General features: G+C 30.4%; 3 protein-coding genes across 3 annotated transcripts in view; all 3 read left to right on the plus strand.

Annotated features, from left to right (window-relative positions):
- The first annotated feature begins 206 nt into the window (after positions 1-206).
- LOC111631667 (homogentisate 1,2-dioxygenase-like) lies at positions 207-4,480 on the plus strand. The gene is made up of 14 exons (XM_023375965.1): positions 207-250; positions 476-581; positions 657-716; positions 1,310-1,401; positions 1,482-1,516; positions 2,534-2,613; positions 3,066-3,165; positions 3,238-3,356; positions 3,425-3,529; positions 3,595-3,721; positions 3,796-3,848; positions 3,914-4,042; positions 4,111-4,246; positions 4,315-4,480. The coding sequence occupies exons 1-14, from the start codon at positions 207-209 to the stop codon at positions 4,320-4,322; spliced, it is 1,194 nt and encodes a 397-aa protein (XP_023231733.1). The 3' UTR covers positions 4,323-4,480.
- A 71-nt stretch (positions 4,481-4,551) lies between these two features.
- LOC111631668 (homogentisate 1,2-dioxygenase-like) lies at positions 4,552-6,954 on the plus strand. Its single transcript, XM_023375966.1, has 5 exons — positions 4,552-4,732; positions 6,270-6,322; positions 6,388-6,516; positions 6,585-6,720; positions 6,789-6,954. The coding sequence occupies exons 1-5, from the start codon at positions 4,552-4,554 to the stop codon at positions 6,794-6,796; spliced, it is 507 nt and encodes a 168-aa protein (XP_023231734.1). The 3' UTR covers positions 6,797-6,954.
- A 1,290-nt stretch (positions 6,955-8,244) lies between these two features.
- Positions 8,245-20,255, plus strand: part of LOC111631669 (eukaryotic translation initiation factor 1A, X-chromosomal-like) — a 44,149-nt gene continuing 32,138 nt past the window's right edge. Inside the window, exons 1-2 of the mRNA XM_023375967.1 lie at positions 8,245-8,396; positions 14,341-14,424. Of these exons, the coding sequence (XP_023231735.1) occupies positions 8,381-8,396; positions 14,341-14,424 (100 nt within the window). The 5' untranslated portion in view covers positions 8,245-8,380. The remainder of the gene's footprint in view (positions 8,397-14,340; positions 14,425-20,255) is intronic.

The raw sequence follows: 20,255 nt of genomic DNA on the forward strand, positions 1-20,255 counted from the left end.
TGGTCCATGAAGGAAGATCGTGGGAAGACAAGGGGTGCTCAGGGCGCAACTGCACTCCTCTCCTGAGGATTTTCCCGAGTAGAGCCTATAAAAAATTATTAAAGCATGTTGTTTCCTTTCTGCACCCTTCTAAAGAGTTTTGGATCCGGATTGGTTTGGTTGATTTGTATATGCCAACGCGACACGCCGAGCGGGCTGACTGCGGAATGACTTTCTACGGAAAACTGGCCCCTGTTTGGGTAATACAAAGGTGAAGAAAATCCGGAAAACTCCATGTGACTGGGTGAGAACCCACGACCGACTACCACTGTTCCGTGGTTTCATCCATCCGACCACTGACGGGATCCAACTGCGTTGTAATAGGAAAGATGATGCTGACCAAAATTGCCATTCTAATTATTTAATTTATCTTCGGGTTTGATCTATGGCAAAAATAATAATTATTATAACATAAATAATTTTCTTGGTACCCTAGTTGGCTGTACAGGATCAGACCTTCGGTCCTCCACAATCCTTTTAAGAAACTCGACAACGGAAACTTGACATACGAATGGAGTAAAAATGATCCTAATCCTAATCAGGTATTTTGATTAAATTATATATTTAGAAATATCTTATCTTATAAAACGTAGTACATTTTATATACCTTTTAACAGATGAGATGGTTGCCATTCGATATTCCCAATTCTAAACACGAGAAAGTGGACTTTGTGCAGGTAGGTGAACAGAAATTCTTCTTATTTACTTTAATTTGATAGTTTATAAATGTAATTACGAATGATATTTGTCCATTGTCCCATGCAACTTCATCGTATGTTAGCCCCAATCTAGCCCCATCTTTAATCATATTTTCCTCTTGATTATACAGATATCTTTTAAATCAGGTTTAAAAATAAGTAACTTGGGTTAAATATATATTTATATAATCAGTACTTAATGAATTTTAACTGTATTTTAAATTTTTTTTCAATAATTCCAATTAAAACTGTCTACTTAAGTACATTATACTCAATTAATTATTGGAAAATTGTCATCTCTTCGCTGTACTTAAACAGAATTATATCGAAAATGTAAATGATCGAGTGTCTTAATTAAACTAAGGATTTATCTAAGGAATTCAGAAATCCTCTTTAACAATAAATAAACAAATAAATAATTCTTAACTAATGAATTGAATGAGTCATTAGCGATTAAGATTTGTTAACAATAAAATTTTGAGTTTTAAGTAATCCAAATGATTTAAACTTCTGTTGTAATTAAACTTTTAAAGTGTCTGGATATTTATTTATGTATCATTCTAATTATTTAGGGTCTAAATACTCTCTGTGGGGCTGGCGAAGCGAAGAGTAGACACGGTTGTGCGATACATATTTACTGCTGTAATGCCTCTATGAAAAACAAGTATGAGTGTCGTTTAAGTGTTTCGTGGTAAATGTTAAAAGATTTCAATTGTTTAAATTAATTTTTCACTTTTGTTTTAGGTGTTTCTATAACGCTGATGGTGACTTTTTAATAGGTAAATTAGTTTAATTAAATTATTTTCATTTTTTTTTATATTTTAACAAAATAATCTCGTATAATTAGCCCAAATAAGATAAGTAATCCATTGGCAATTAGCCAAGAATGTTCCATATCTTTTATAATTGGTTTGAAATTAGCAAAACTATTTTAAATTGTGATAATATCCATCTTCTATACTATTGCCAATCTACAGGCACTAAGAGGGCCTTTGTTCATACCCATCGTAGGTTTGGAAATGCCTATAAGGGAGTTGTTGGGTGTTGAAGAACGGAATGGGGAGATCTGCTAAGGAGGAATGCCTCCCGGGAAGTCTTTTATGGAAAACTGGCCCCCTATTTAGGTGTTACAAACGTGAAGTAAACCCGAAAAACTCCACGTTGGCCAAAAGCGAACCCACTACCTACTACCAGTGCTCTGTGGTTTTCATTCACTCGGCCACTGATGGGCCATAACGTCTAGAGCTCTACCATATCTATGCCATATCGTACAATGAATAAATTGTTATAATAAATTAATTACTTTTTAATTGCCTCTTTCTGGTTTTCCTCAAATTCTCTTTTAAGAAATGGTGTATCATACTTTTTGAAGGAAAAATTGAAGCAGAGTGTTTAGATGGAATGAAGGAGAAGACATCTTATTGTGTGATCGATAGCTGCTCATGTAAAGAAAAACAGTAGAAAAATAACTTCCTATCCACCAACCTATCAAATTTCCAAAAAAATAGACGTGTGATATACATTATTTCAAATGTAAAATGGAGTATGAAATATCCCTAAAGTTGGGCATCATGAAATAATTGTATTCTGAATGTACTGTAAACCTATATAACTGAAAAATAAAAAGTTATCGTTAACATTGATTGTTTGGTTTGGTGAAATATGGCGATCTGCCAAGGGGAGATGCCTCTCGTTTAAAAATATATTTCGGTTAATTGATTTTTGGGCTTACGTGTACGTTTGAAAAATTTATCTTATAGTAAAAATTTAAAAGTTAATTTTTATGATCTTTTCAGTTCCTCAGAAAGGCAATTTGTTTATCACCACCGAATTTGGCAGGATGCTGGTGAAGCCAAATGAGATCTGTGTCATCCAGGTATGACAAGTACAGTGATCGTTTATCAATTCTTAAGTCTATGTGTAGATGTATGATATATAAAGTGAATGTAATTGCATATAGCTCTAGAGAAAAATTAAAAAGAAAATTAGTTTTGTTTCCATTCTTTCCAACATGAAATTTTGGCAGCTTTATAACAAAAGGTATTTAAAAGTAAGATTTAATTAGTGGTAATTTTGGCTTTTATTAAAGAAGTAGAGGTCTGAACAGTAATTGGTCGAAGAATTTAAAAACGATTGAAAATTACTGTTTTTAAATTCCTCGACCAATCCCCGTTCAGACAATCTTATTTTTAACCAATCAAATCATGTAAAGGATTTCAAACTCGCTGTGAATTTTATAAAATGAACTGCTTAAAAATTTGAAAAATAGAATAAAATCACAATAATTTTTAATGTTAAAACCAAAAAATTACTCTATTCTGTTCACAGCAAGGTATGAGATTCAGTGTCAAGGTAGAGGGGCAGAGCAGAGGATACATCTTAGAAGTATACGATAATCACTTTGTTCTTCCAAATCTTGGTCCTATAGGTAACGTATACTTTTCAAAACTCAACATTAAATCCTTTCAAACAATTAATTATATTTTATCGTTCGAAATAGGTGCTAACGGGTTAGCAAATCCTAGAGATTTCCTCACACCTACTGCTTGGTTTGAGGACGTAGAGGAGAGTTATTCCATTATCAGCAAGTATCAAGGAAAGCTATTTATAGCAGAACAGGTATTCAATATTCAGTATAATATAAAATTTAGTAAATTTTATAACAGAAATCATAAAAATTCTGATAGGATCACTCTCCGTTTGATGTGGTAGCTTGGCATGGAAATTATGCTCCTTACAAGTACAATCTCGCCTATTTTAATACTGTTAATACCGTTTCTTTCGATCATTCAGTGAGTTACTATGTTTGTCCATTTCTTTATTGTTAGACGTTGGTTCTCATACGTTAATGTAACAGGATCCCTCGATTTTTACTGTATTGACGTGCACTTCATCTAAACCCGGAGTGGGCATTGCTGACTTTGTTATATTCCCTCCTCGATGGTCTGTAGCAGAACACACTTTCCGACCACCATATTTTCATCGTAAGAACTGATTTAAGTTAGCTAATTCTACTTTTTAAAATTGGTTTAACATCTTACATACGTTCTACTTGTAGGTAACTGCATGAGCGAATTTATGGGTTTAATACAAGGAGCCTACGAAGCCAAAGTAATTATGAGGTTCTTTTGTATCACATCACTAGGTACTGTGCTCAAATGATCGTATTGTTTCAGGAGACAGGATTTTTGCCAGGAGGAGCCACTTTGCACAGCATGATGACTCCTCACGGCCCCGATAACGAGTGTTTCAGGAAGAGTAGCAATGCCCATTTGGTTCCTGAAAGAGTGGCCGATGGCACAATGGTACTTGAAAACAAAATTGCAATGTATTTTCTCTGAAGAATTTTAACATTTTTTTCATTATATTTTAGGCTTTCATGTTTGAAAGTTCTCTGGGTTTGGCCATAACTCAATGGGGAGAAAAGACGTGTCAAAAATTGGATTGCGATTATTACAAATGCTGGCAAAAATTAAAGAAGCACTTTAACCCTAACTGGAAACCGGAAAGTAAGATATTTTTTGAAATATTTACAGTATATAGTGAAAAATTCTTCAATAAAATGATTATTATATAGCTAAGTAATGGCGAGTGAAGCTTAAATTTCGGAATCTGTTCCTGTATTTGGATTAAAGATCATTCCACTCGAAGAACAATGAAGTGGATTTTAACAAGAAAAAGTTTGTATTTTGTTACCTTAAACATTAAAAGTAACAATAAATTGGATAATAAAAGAGCGATATTTGTTAAAAGTAACTTTTATTCAAAGATATTTATTATGTACGCCCATTTAAATTCACCCATCATTGATCGAATGGATAACACTGAACGATTTGGTCGTGGATTCGAGACTCACCAACGGGCTTGTCGCGTGAAGTTTCCATATTTTCTTCACTTAAACAGGGGTCAGTTTCCTGTAGAAAGTTCTTCTAGGAGGACCCTTTGGTGGATTGCCCATATGTTGTGTTGCATTCAAATTTATAGATATTTTAATGGTAGGTTTTATATTAAAATTCAATTTAGATGACGTTAAATAGCGATAAAATTGTAAACGTATACACAAAATCAAAATATAAATTATGTTTAAGTATAAATGTAGCGAAAACTGCTCATTTTACAAAAGAAAGTGATAAATTTTATGGCAAGACAGTAAGATTACTCATTGTTCTTTCCATTTTTACATAAAGAAATTAAGCAAACGCTTCACTTTAGAATGAAACAATTTCACTTTCCTCAAGTAATTAATTACAATTAAATTAACTGGCGTGAACAGAGTAACGACCACACTTCTCAACTAACGATTCTAAAAGAAAATTAACCAATTTAAACTGGTGTCAGCATTGTAAACAATTTTAGCTTAAATTTAAGTAATTTGTTTAAATAATTAATCGAATTAATTTTTTTAAAATTTAAATACAATACATTTTATTTTATCAACAAGCCAATCCCTTGGCATTTCGAAAAATCGTTGTCTTTTAACAGCGGTCTCCATTATCAAATGGTGATTAATGAATGCTCCGGGAATAAGTTGAAATGATCAAGAAAATGGATTCTTTTATTGACTTACACATTTTGAATCGTAAAATATCGTGGTTTAATTATTAATTTAAATATTTAATGTGGTTATAGACTTTTTAATGTTTCTATAATTGTGTATTGCATTACAATTTTAGAACAAATTACGAAGAAACAAAAATCATATTTTAATTCTTGTCATTTGACATTATTCCATTGAAAATCCTCAATATTCAATGTTTAATTCTCTTTTTATCCCTCCATTTCATTGATTTTATAATGTTTTTGTAAACACTCTTCTTTATTTCAATGTTCTTCGGGTTATAATCACGTATTGAAGATTATTTTTACTCTTTAATGGGACAAGAACGTATTGCAACAAAGAAGAATATGTTTATAAAAACATTATAAAGTCAATTAATTAACTGAAGAGCTTTAATGAAAGGCACATCTTTACTTATGTATCGCGAAGAACTTTAATTCCTTCGTATAAACCACTAACTGTTTTGATTTCTGCACATCCAAAATTGGATCTTAGAATCAAATTTCCAATTGAAGCAAATTTTCTTGAAGGTAACATTGAGATTAATCATTATGCCAAACGTAAAAAAATGATTATAGGATCCGTGTGGTTAATAAATTTCCATAATTAAACCATTAGAGTTTGTGAATCTTTATGTTTTAACTATATAAATGCAACTCGACTCCAATAGAACTTTAACAAATTAGTGTCATCGTTCATTTACATGCAATTGAAGCAGTTTTTGGTGTTGCAAAGACGTTTTCATGAGGATGAAGACGCATAATAGTGCCATGATCAACTCTCTTCAATAGTGGCAAGAATGGAAAAATGAAAAAATATACTTTTTAGCAATTTTTAAGAACGAAGACTTTAGTCTTGTATTATTATTAATCCCTAATACCTATATTTCTACTTTTTCTGCATTTTCTTACTATATATTAAATACTTAGTAATTTTATTTTCTAAATTAAAACTTTATATATTTCTACTTGTAGGTAACTGCATGAGCGAATTTATGGGTTTAATACAAGGAGCCTACGAAGCCAAAGTAATTATGAGGTTCTATTGTATCACATCACTAGGTACTGTGCTCAAATGATCGTATTGTTTCAGGAGACAGGATTTTTGCCAGGAGGAGCCACTTTGCACAGCATGATGACTCCTCACGGCCCCGATAACGAGTGTTTCAGGAAGAGTAGCAATGCCCATTTGGTTCCTGAAAGAGTGGCCGATGGCACAATGGTACTTGAAAACAAAATTGCAATGTATTTTCTCTGAAGAATTTTAACATTTTTTTCATTATATTTTAGGCTTTCATGTTTGAAAGTTCTCTGGGTTTGGCCATAACTCAATGGGGAGAAAAGACGTGTCAAAAATTGGATTGCGATTATTACAAATGCTGGCAAAAATTAAAGAAGCACTTTAACCCTAACTGGAAACCGGAAAGTAAGATATTTTTTGAAATATTTACAGTATATAGTGAAAAATTCTTCAATAAAATGATTATTATATAGCTAAGTAATGGCGAGTGAAGCTTAAATTTCGGAATCTGTTCCTGTATTTGGATTAAAGATCATTCCACTCGAAGAACAATGAAGTGGATTTTAACAAGAAAAAGTTTGTATTTTGTTACCTTAAACATTAAAAGTAACAATAAATTGGATAATAAAAGAGCGATATTTGTTAAAAGTAACTTTTATTCAAAGATATTTATTATGTACGCCCATTTAAATTCACCCATCATTGATCGAATGGATAACACTGAACGATTTGGTCGTGGATTCGAGACTCACCAACGGGCTTGTCGCGTGAAGTTTCCATATTTTCTTCACTTAAACAGGGGTCAGTTTCCTGTAGAAAGTTCTTCTAGGAGGACCCTTTGGTGGATTGCCCATATGTTGTGTTGCATTCAAATTTATAGATATTTTAATGGTAGGTTTTATATTAAAATTCAATTTAGATGACGTTAAATAGCGATAAAATTGTAAACGTATACACAAAATCAAAATATAAATTATGTTTAAGTATAAATGTAGCGAAAACTGCTCATTTTACAAAAGAAAGTGATAAATTTTATGGCAAGACAGTAAGATTACTCATTGTTCTTTCCATTTTTACATAAAGAAATTAAGCAAACGCTTCACTTTAGAATGAAACAATTTCACTTTCCTCAAGTAATTAATTACAATTAAATTAACTGGCGTGAACAGAGTAACGACCACACTTCTCAACTAACGATTCTAAAAGAAAATTAACCAATTTAAACTGGTGTCAGCATTGTAAACAATTTTAGCTTAAATTTAAGTAATTTGTTTAAATAANCCCGAAGATAAAACAGTTTGCTGGGCATTTTATAAAATTTGGCAAAAGCTAATTTGAAGTAAAAATGATCAATCGCAACTAAGGAATTAATAATTAAGTAATTCAATTAAAAATTTTTAATTAAATTTTTAAATACATATTTATATAAATTAAGTAAGCCGTACACAGCGAAGACGTAAGGGTTAATTTTAAAGTTTTTAAAATTTAAAAGTAGCGTCAATTAAACAGGGTGAAAAATCATTTAATTCGTTTATTATGCGCCGCCCTTTCTCTTTATTAAAATTAGTAGAAACGCCTCTTCAAATGAGCATTTGAAAAGATGGCGGTTAATTTCGGAAGCGGTTTTTAAGAAAAATGCTGATGTCAAGTTCGAGTAAGCCAAAAATTCTAATTAAACAACGTTTCAATTTTCGCTCCTACTTCCACGTAATTAATTAATTCGAAGAGAGCTCCGCCGACTTTCAATAATTGTTAAAATATCAAAAGTATGAATATTCCTTCCGGTTACAAATTTGTTTGTTAGTCATCGAATTAAACGTGATTAATACATTAAAATTTAATTAATGCAAAATTGCTATATGGAAAATTATACACGCGCCAATATAAAAGAGTTTATGTGCTTTTATTTAAAATTTAAAAAAAAATGAAAAATAAAATTAAAAAAAACATCAAAAATCTCAGGTGGCGCTTCTTCTCCGTGAACTCGTTCACTGTTGTTCCACATTGCATTCCATGCTTCGATAATCTCGTGGATTTTTGCTAATTTCTTCGATTCCGAACGACCATGCCGAAAAATAAAGGTAAGATTTTGTGTTAATTAAACGGGATTTCGGTACAGTTTTGCAGAAATTGAGTAATTTGGTAGAATTGCGACGTTTTGCCGCGAAACAATGGTGAAATCTTGTAACGTTGTATATACGTAGGGTCAATGGGCGATGATGTTTCCATTTATTACTTATTATACCGTTCATAATTTAATATACCATTACTTACGAACGTATGGCGGGGGTTATAAGCTTTATAATTAAGTAATAGTTTATTATACGAATTGTTTATTATTATTATTTTTTTCTCGACGATTGGATGTGATCACATGCAGATTGAATGAAGCAAAATTGTGTAATATATTTATTTCTGTGTGTTGCAGAATATCTGTGTATGATGTAGAAATTCCTATGCAGGTAATGTATAAGATACCTGATTGGCGTAAGTAAAATTGCAGTTCTGAATGAGGGATTTGGACTCCCAAATTTTAGACTCCTGTAGAGATTAATGAGGTCAAAGGGATAGCCTCTTATGAGTCTACAGTGGTGGTTCTTAACTAATGTTCTACAAACCTGCCTCGAGTATACCACAAAAAGAAAGATTTTAATTTACTACAAAATATTACCGTATTTGTAAACAATGTGGTGTTTACAAATTATCTACATTTATCTGCCACAGATAGTTACGAAAAGTATATGGTGTCCCATGGCCTCTGAATGGTCAAGAACTGCCAGTCTGCAGTTTGAGATCTTGACCGTCTCGTTTGGAGCTGTGGGGTAGCATTTGGGACGTTTGTGTAAGCATATGTGTGTAGAGTACTTACAAGTAACTTCTATGTATTTTGGTGTTAACTTGCTGTATATTTACTTGTAATGGCAAAAATATATAGAAAAATTTGAGAAATAAGTTTGTAAAAAATGAATGGTCAGGTTTATAAGTTATAGCTGATCAAATTCGTTTCTTGAAAAATAATTTTGAAGCAGAAAGGAATTTCTACATAATATGTGATATAAGAATATATGAAAGAATATTTAACTGTTTTGTTTTTTATTCTGGTGCCATTTTTGGTATGTAGTTCCCCCACATTAATAAAGATACTATGTACATAAAATGATTAATTAAATTCTCATTTATTCTTCTTCAATTTAGGAAATATTTTTTTATTTTAAGAGACGTTAAAAATTTCCTTAAACAGTTAGTGAGTAAAATTCTCAATGACAATTTGATAATTAGCATTGAGATTAAATCTGGTTTCCTTGCTGCAGAAGCATTGGACGAGAAGGCACTAAGTAGTAATGATTATTTCTTTTGTGTTGTTCAAGAATTAGAACTAGCCATAAAGAATTGCACGTTGAAACGAAAAGAGTTTTGATTGAAAAGAACGTAGTGATTTAATCCATATTAAAACTGTATATGCATTTATGGCATATATAAAATATACAATTTCTAAGTAACGTTTTGAAGAATGGTTAATCATATTGAAGCTTTTAGTTTTATCTTCCCCAGCATTACATACCATCTTTGTTTTAGAAAGTACAGTACAGCTCTTCCTTGACAGTCCGACAGGTATGGGACCAAAGGGGTGTTGGATTACCGAAAATAATTACATATTTTGCATTGTTTTGCTAGCAGTAGCTTACAATATTCCCTACTCGAACTGTTTGAACAGAACTGCTTACAGAAGACACATGAAATGTGTCATCGTGTAAGAATTGGATGGGAAGATTCACATTGCGACATATTTCTGTGCAAGCAGACACATAACGGGGATGGGTACCTTGACGGGAGGTGTGTCAGACTACTGAGTATGTCGGATTAAAAAACGTCAGACTATCAAGGGTGAGCTGTATTTCTATTACTTATTAAAGTGGGTGAATTTGTTTTTATAATCTTTGTACACATTTAGATGATTAAAACTGTTAACAATAAAATTAAAGAGAGACGTCGATTAAACTCTGCAAGAGAAAGAAAAGATGTTCGACATCACTCTTTAAGCATTGATTTAATACAGAAACACAAATAACAATTTATTCTAATGTAATTTCGAATCTCAGAAGTTTGTAGTATTTAGAATATTGTTAAGAGAGTTCTTAATTGCCTTTTTTTTTTTTTTTTGTTACTTAACGATAAAGTAATTCATCCTATGTACTATAATTTAAAATAAAATAATTTTTTAAAGTTTAAATATAAGCTTTTATAACCCCTCAGTACTATAATATTATTATTATTAGCATATAATATTAATAAAATACTTTTATTTAATAAGAGATAGTCACAATAATTTGTGTGCTCTCGGATTGTGATGTTTGCTTTGTCATTAACTAAAGTATCATTGACTAGTTTGTTTCTACGTATAATTAATTATATTTCTTTCTGCTTGTTAGTGTTGGTTTCTTGTCCAAAAAATTGATGGTATCTACAGTTATCCGAAACATTCAGACTTAGTTTATAAGCCAATAGTAATAGAGACTTTGGAGGATTGAAGTTAATCTGTAATTAGTTTATGAGCCATTCAATAAATGAACTATACTAATTGATTAAGAATGAAGTATAAATTTAAAACATTAGTTTATATTACCATGAATCTACTTCAGTTTCTAAATAGAAAAGTGGACTTTACTGTTTAGTAATTGAAGTTTGTGGCAGCTATAATGGAAATTTTGGCATTAATGAGTAGAGATAAAGTAATAAATAATTATCAAATTCAAATTTCTGAGAAAAGAAAAAGACAATATTATTATTATTATTATTATTGATATTTAATAAAATACTTTACTGTATTTTATATAGTGTCAACTTTTTATTATATATGATTTACATTATTATACTTTCATATTTAATGAAGATAATGAAATTCAGTATTATTATCTAGAAATTTGCAATTATAGAATTTAAAAATTTTTATTTTTTAAAATTTAGTATTTGTTTTGAAGTATTTGTGATGATGTTTGTTTTATTCTCAAATACACTGTGTGTTTGCTAATCCAAACTATAGTTTTTGTACAGGATTGTTTGGATTAGTAGAAATATATATAACGAAGTGGGATGTTTAGAAAAATTTTAATGTTAGGATCTCAGCCCTTGGACAACAGAATGATTCATTTTCGTTTTCAAAGCATTGCATAGAAAACTGTACTGTTTATGTCACTGCTTTGTATATGTTGCATATAATTAATAAAATAATGTAACATTAAGTAGCAGAAGAATTGATCAAGGATAAGGATTATGTAATTTTAGGGATGGGTATATGCAGCAACATTACAGAGCATTAAGAGGGAGAAAGGTAATTGAAAAGTATAAAAATAGCATTATATCATAGTTTTTTTTTTGGTTTGTTTTGTTTTAGTTAGAACATTTAGAAAAAAATGAATAAAATTGGGTTGGGTTAGCAAGAATGCACTCTAGTTTGTATATATATCAACATCTTAAAGCCCAATGTATTAATACTAATCCAAGCTCTTTCCATACTTAATCAGGCTATTATTATGCTATAATTAATGATTAGAAACTAAGTAATTTGATATTAGAGGTAGATGTTAGGGGCTATCTCTTATCTAAATTAATAATTTATTAAATAATTTAGAACATTCTGGAAGAAAAGAACTAGCCCAGAGCGGGACTTGAACTTGCAACCTCCACTTACTGTGTGGTGCACTTGCCAGTTACACCATCCAAACCTCAAGCAAGTTTTTGCTTCCAGATGTATTTAAATTTAGATATAACCATTCATGGTTACTTATGGCACCGGCTGGGGACAACTCCTATACCTGCAACCTATATACTCCTCCACTATGGCAGTTAGTCGGCTATAGCTTTATCTGGCATGGTATATATGTACTTATATACATATATTGACATCCCAAAGCCCGATGTATTGATACTAATCCAAACTCTGTTCATAATTAATCGGTCTATTATTTTGCTATAATTAACAATTAGAAACTAAGTAATTTGGTACTAGAGGTAGACATTAGATGCCATCTCTTATCCAAATTAATAATTGTAAGTTTTAGTTTGATTTTGTATAATAGATTACTGCTTTGGAAAGTGTATATGCATTGATATAACCAGGAAAAACGATGAATTGGTTCTTAATTAAAATTTATTTTTTATAACATTTTATATTATATATACTTTCTATTTGCAATCTTAACACTTGTAAAAACTATACTATATATTTCCAAAGTAAGATTTAGATGAGATATAGCTTTTTTTGAGAGTTTGTACTAATGCACAAGTTGTAATCCCGCATTCAAACTTTTAAAAACTGTTCAAATTTATAAAAAAAATTGTATGCGAGCTAGTTCACAAACTCAAAAATATAATAATAATTTGCTGCTTTTTTAACTGCAAAATTGTTAACTTGAAACTTGTAAATAAATAGAAAACTGGAAAATTTTCAAATCAGTTGATCATGCTTTCATTGATGTGTATATTTAAGAACTAGCATTAACAGATTAGATTAGATAAAATACATCACAGAATCATAAAATAAACTCAGTATGTGCTTTACTGATGGAAAATACGGACTAATGTTTTTGATCATTACACTGGATCTTCCTCAGGTCCTTTATTTCTGAAGTAAAATGCATATAGAACTTTGTTTCAGATGTCTCAAGTATTTTATTTTTTTGAATGCATTTTAAAATTTAAAATGGTTGTGTGGCATCTAAAATATTAAATTAATAGAAGGGCAATATAAAATATGATAAAATTAACATAAATAATAATAATCAAGCATTATTTTTAACTTTGTTTTGTAGTAAGAGATTTTAATATATTGGCACTGGATTATGGTCTCTTGAATCATGATTGTCATGTAAAGGATAAACATCTTTTTTTCTTGAAGTTAATATTTTTCCCTTTAAATTTGGCCTTGATGTTGTCCATTTGTCATGTTCTCTGGTTTGGGGGGGCATTTCTAAGGTCAGCATGGACATCCTCTTCTGAAACATAAATGAACAGCATGGTGGAATGTTTTCTATTGTTATTTATGCCCTGCGAGTCATTTTGTAGAGTGGGTGAATGAAACTGATGTATTCTAAATTACAATTTAATCTGTTGTCCACTATTGAAATTTTGTAAACTCCAGGTAGTTGGCATCTTTGCCATAATGCATGATGTCAATCAGTTGCAATTATTAGGAGTATTAATAATTGTTCCAATATATTGCTCCAGTGGTTCTTATTCAAATACTATCAGAAGTAGAAGGCCAAAGTACTTTACATTACTTTATTATAAATTATTTGGTGAATCTATCCGAATTGATTCATGACGCAACGAGATCAAAAAATTTTGTAATCTAATGAGTTGATTTATATTCAACAATTAATGTTTAATGCTGAATAAATAATTCTTTGGGAAGAAAATGTTCTATAAGATATTTATTTCTAAAAAAAGAAAAAAACAAAACAATTTAAGATATCAAAGCATCAAATATGTGCAAACATTTTTGATGTTTTAATAGTCTACATTGCATTATTGCTCCGCAAACCTGCCTATAGACAGTAAAACGTTTAGGGAAAATGCTGTATCATTAAATACACATATGTAATTTTGAAAAACAATTCAAGTTAATAAAACAGATTTATTATGTTAAATGAATATTGCAATTTTTTTATGAAATAGATAATACTTTCTATAAAAATTACTTTTTAAAATATGATTCTGTCATCAAAATTTGCAAAATTAAGTTTTCTGTAAACAAAATAAATGGCAGATTTAAAATGTAAATTGAATGATATTAAGCGAATAATTTTTCTGTTTATTTACATTTACTTAAATGGAAAATATCATGTGTTTAAGATTGTCTTTTGATGTTTCAATGCATTAATCTTTAAACTTTATAAGGTATAAGTTATATATCTGCTTGTTACAAGGTATATTACAATAAAAATTGTAGAATGTCAACAAGCAAACTAATAATTTTTTAGGTTTTCTTAAATTTAAAATTTACGTTATAATTTCTGTTAATTATAGGAAAGGGAGGAAAAAATAGACGAAGAGGAAAGAATGAAAATGAAACGGAGAAAAGAGAATTAGTATTTAAGGAGGATGGACAAGGTAAAGATCATTTTCTGCTTGATTAAATTTCCATATAACGTATAAAAACTATATAAGTAAATAATTTATGAGGATAAATTTGTTTTCTGTAATATGAAAGTTTACTTTAAGTTTGTTACACTCTAACCTAGTTCCTTATCAAAATGATTAATTTTACACACGCTATTCATATTCAAATGAAGAAATAATGTATAATAGTACCAAAAGAATATTTATGGCAGTATTAATTCAAAAGCATGTTTTGATCTGCATTTATAGATTTATTATTTTCAATGAGATTGTCTGAAATTGCAAACTTTTTAAAATGTTTTCCCAGCATTACAGAATATATATCTGAAAATGTAACAAAACTTGCCACTGTAATATGGAGATGAGTTTCATTACATCCACAGATGATGGCCTAAATTAAATTGAAAACATTTTGTGTTAAATATATTTTCTGGTAACCCGAAAATAGCATTGCTTTTCTATAAGTTGCCGTAATAACAGAATCTGGTGAGCAGATATTCCATGTTTAATTAAGTTTCCTGGAACATAAACATCTTGGTCTTCATCTTTCAACATTACCCAATTTTGAAATGGTGTTTTGGAAAATTTTCAGATCTATTAAAAGTTTTTAATTTAATTTTTAGCCCTTTAATTTTATAAAATAAAAGATATTGAGAAAATTAAAAGTAGAAATTTCATTATCTTGTTTTTTCTTTTTGAATTTTGATGCTTTATTAATCACCCTTTTATAAAAATTCATGGAAAGTTAGTTGTGTGTTGGAAAATTCCAACAATCCGATTACAATCATATTATTAATTGATGTGAATTGTGAATAATTAAGAATTAACTTCTTTGAAATATGCTGATTCATAATCAGATTTTAGCTTTCTTACATTAGAAAGTAATTAAGATTGATTTTCTTAATCTCTGTATTCAAGCAATGTAAGATTATTTTGATTGATTCCAAGAAGAAAAACGTTGAAAATGTACACCATTACTTAGAGATATCTTTATGTAATGTTAATTGAAATATGTGGATAGCAGTTATGCAGATATTGTACAATAATATGCATTTTTATTGTAATTTAGTTGTCATATTAATCAGCAAAATGGAGCAAACAAGATCCATGAAATTAACCTAATGTTAGCAAAATATAAAACAAAAGAATCAAATGCATAAATCTGACTTGTGTAAGAGGTCAGATTTATGTTTATCTTTGTTAGTGTGATGACAATAATTACAGTGATTGCACGAAATTCAACTCACTGTCAAAAATTTTTTGTAAGATAGTGGAATCAGTGCCATGTTATAATAATAATGTTAATTGTTATAACCTATATTTAAGCATAAATCTCAGTGTTCTGTATAGAATTATATTTTGCTGGATGGACTCAATTCTTTCATGTAAATAACCTTGTCATTAATCTTGTTCAAGACAAAACAGCAGCTTCGACATCATGGCTTGAAATGCATGGTTTTATTGTTTTCAAAATTGTAATCGTTACTTTGACATTTTCTTGTTTTTGAGAAAACTAATGAAGAAATCTGATTTGACTTTTTTTTTATGTCCCTTATTCAGTGATTTTTATTAATTTTCAATAAAACAAAAATTTTCATAATCTAAGTGAATATGTTTTTATTGTTATTATTTTTTTTAATAGTATGTATTGTAGACTTGTAAAAATATTTTTAAAGTATGTTCACATAGATGTGTTAAAATAATTTTAGATATATCTACATAGAAGTGTTAAATGTTTTGTTTAAAAGAACTCATGTTTGTTTAAATTTTGAATGTGTTCTGGTAAACTTTAATGTTAAAAATTTGGATTGAACTACATTCAAGAAATAAGAAAAAGTCACACATTTCGTATATATAGTACAGTTGACCCCCCCTATATTGTGGGTTCATATAATGCAGATTTGTATATTGCGGCGAAAAAATTGCAACCATATTTGTATAAAGATGCTAAAAGAGACTCTTAAAATGCGGTAAAACGTCATCGCCGACTTGTGTCACGACAGGATTGGTCGAATCTGGACCAATAATGGATGAGCAGCCAAACTACTTGCATGCTACGGAGAGTTTAGGCGGGTAAGTTGAGTTTACTATCGTCTGTACAGTATATAAATTAGGTACTGTAAGTCTAATACAGTAGTATAATTTTATACATTTCTTGTGAAAAAAACAAGCTTAAGCAATGGCATCATCAAACCGTGCACACTCAGTAAGTAATCCTACAATTTTTTGTTTATAGCATAGTTTATATGGATTATTTCCAAAAAATTATACGTGTTTTGGAAATGTTGAGTCAAATTAGTCTAGAATCAATTAATTTTATGGAAGAAAACCTTTCAAACAGCCGTAGTCTGTAAACTGCACACGTGCCAGGCTGTGATTGGCTCATATATTTAAGGATTCTTACAAGGTGAAATTCTTATAAAGTAGAACATATCTACTGCGTTATAGGGGGGTCAACTGTACATACTTCTCATAAAGTTTATCATCTTAGGAAATCTGGCAAAATAAAGTCTGGTAAGATTACTGAATCTAACAGTTGTAGTAGCTATACATAACATGACCATGTGTCCTAATTTAAGCAGGACACTTCCATTTGAGTTTTATGTTTCACTTTCCTCTAAATGCTTGGTGGGACACATGAATGTTCTGTTTTAGGAGAATGATATATTGAATGTCATTTATGAAGGTTGGAAGATTTTGATCCTTGGTTTGCTGACTGGATGATACTAATTTATATGTTTTATAAGGTGCATTGAAAGTCATTTGAACATTCTGCAGCAGATAGAATCACTCTTGCATATGTACAGTTAGATGCATTAAATTTTAGATCACAAAAGATGTATGTTTCATTTGTTTTATTGGGGAGTTAAGTACAGTAGAGCATCATTTATCCAAAATGTCAGTTATCCAAAAGAATTCCAGTCGGCAAATTTAAATTTTTGCTAGTGCTGTGGCGCTGCAATCTTTGGCTATATCTTGGGCTACTCCAATATTTTTTTGTTGATGTGTGTGTTTTAGCTGGCAGCACTGACATTTTTGTGTAGTGTTTTTCTGAGGATTGTGTGTCGTGCTGAATCGAACATTTCTGATACTACATTAACTTCTAAAGTATAATTTTTTTTTTTGTTTTTATATTTTTCAATATATTTATTTTGTTTGTAAAAAATAAAGAAATAATTTTCAATGATACAATAGCCACGATTATTATTTTAAAAAGTTTACGTTAGGCTTAACATCGACGAAAATTCAACAAGAAGCGACACGCAATGAAGAAAAATTTCAACATGGGATAGGTTAATATATTTTTTTGTACATAATCAGTTATCTGAAAAATAAGTTAGCCGAACAACCCCAGTCTCCAATTGTTTCGGATAAATGACGCTCTACTGTATACAGCAGGCTGCCACAAGTGGGCTTGCAGGGTGTACATCCTACATGATCACTCATCAAGGAGCACCAAAAGATGTTTCTAATTATGTGTGTGATTTGAATTATGAGATTACAAAATGGAACAAAACATTATGTTGAAAAAGTAGTAAGCTCCAATAGCCCAAGCATTAATGCTTACATTATATATTAATTAATATTTATATGGATTTATAGTACTGCATAATTAAGCATGTGTGATAATCAAGCATAATCAATGTGTGCATAATAATGTGTGCATAATCAAGTATATTTTTTGTCTAGCAAGGAATAAACTTGTCTACAATAGTGCCAGATGTTTGTACCATTCAAACTCAATTCAAAGGAGTTTTGACGGTGTTCAAAAAATATGATTTTATGATTTATTTGCACTAGTTCGTAAGAGGCTCAAAAAATAGGACTCTGAGTGTGAGATGCTTCTAGCAGCAGTACTATATACAGGTTATGCAAAAGTAAGATGAAGGAATTACTAATAAACTCTAAAGAACCCTTTCACTTTCAGTGTCAAAACTTTAATAAATTGTCAAATGAATGCTTTCGACCTTACTCAAGGTCTGCTTCAGGAATTACTGTAATATGAATTATAGTAGTACATGCAGTGAGATTGTATTGCCTGTAAAGTAATTTAAACCATAAAGTCTTTTATCTTACTTTTGTGTAACCTGTATACTTATCTCTACTACAAAACGAATGGGAATATCCACATCTTTTTAATGTCAAATCTAATGCATCTAACTGTACTTTATATAAGTCAACCAATAGTCCAATACAATATCTCAATCTAGCTTGAGTGATACTGCAGAAGTTTCCATCTGGCAGCTTCTTCCATCTCCATGGGACTAAAGTACTCACCAAAGAGGTCTCTCTTATGAATACTATTTGGACAAGTGAGCTTATTGTTGCTTCTGATGAACGTAACTGATGCCTTTGGTACTGGAAACTTGAGCAAGAAACTGTGCAAGGCACTTATATAGTACTCAGATCTCATGCAGAAAATTCATTAATCATTGAAATATTGTGTAACAAATGTGCTTCTAGCAGAGTTTCAAACACATTATTTGCTGCACAGCAGTTGGATTAGGATGAGCCATGACATAATTTGAATTTACAATTGTCACAATTCAGTTTTTGTAGTATCCTGGTATCCTGTATATCCTAAAATGTATCCTGCTCTGGTGTCCACTGTAGTAATAAACTCAAATAAATAGGTTACTGGGTCAACAGAGATTTAAAATTAAATATCTTAATAAATTTTATTTCTTTATTTATTTATTTTTGAATTTTCTAATGGTAGCTGTTTATATGTTTATTAAGTAATGTCTCTTCAATCCGGAAAAAAAAAAAAACTTCCAGTAGACTACCTCACAGCCAATTCAGATTATAAAACTCCTTTTATTGCTTTTTTACAGATGCATTTCAAGCCAGGTTAACTTTCTAGCTCCTCTTCAATGCTGATTTCTGTATCCATTTTATCCAAAGAAATATCTTTTCTGAATTTTCACTTAATCTTAATAAATATTTAAGCAGATGCTGATAAAAAAATTTGTTATTTCCTTCTCTCTGAGGTATCTCTTGTGTACCTTACTTTTATTGACTTGCAGTCAGTATAACTTATACTGCAGGGTGCAAAGCAAAGCAGGAAAAGGCCACTGAGAGGTGTAGGTGGAATCAGATATACAAAAAATATATTTGTAAAATTTCGCCGGATGAAAATTTATTTTAATCACAAAAGACACAGTCTGTCCAAAAATTATTTTTTGAAACCACCATTTTATCTGATCATGTGTTCCAGAACACCATCGACAACCCGACCTTTCTTTGTAGGCTACTAAGCCGTCAGGCTAAAACATTTTTTTAAAAAAACACACAAAAATATCCAATTAAAACATTAAAAGTAAAGAATTGGAACTGGCGGCCTTACAGACATCTTGAACTTGCATCCTTTCCAGTTAGGGAATTTCAGTCCTTATATTCACTTGATAAATGTGCTGTTAAATGTAAATTTTGGCCTTATCCCTCTGGTGACGAATTACTTCTAAAAAAGTTTTGTTCTGGAACACATGATCAGAATAAATGGTGGTTTCAAAAAATAATTTTTGGACAGACTGTGTCTTTTGTGATTAAAATAAATTTTCATCCGGCGAAATTCTACAAACTAAACTTTTTTAGAAGTAATTTGTCACCAGAGGGATAAGGCCAAAATTTACATTTAACAGCGCATTTATCAAGTGAATATAAGGACTGAAATTCCCTAACTGGAAAGGATGCAAGTTCAAGATGTCTGTAAGGCCGCCAGTTCCAATTCTTTACTTTTAATGTTTTAATTGGATATTTTTGTGTGTTTTTTAAAAGAATGTTTTAGCCTGATGACCTAGTAGCCTACAAAGAAAGGTCGG

The sequence above is a fragment of the Centruroides sculpturatus genome, unplaced genomic scaffold (genome assembly GCF_000671375.1).
Source record: "Centruroides sculpturatus isolate CEXI.00-Female unplaced genomic scaffold, Cexi_2.0 scaffold595, whole genome shotgun sequence".
Lineage (NCBI taxonomy): Eukaryota > Metazoa > Arthropoda > Arachnida > Scorpiones > Buthidae > Centruroides > Centruroides sculpturatus.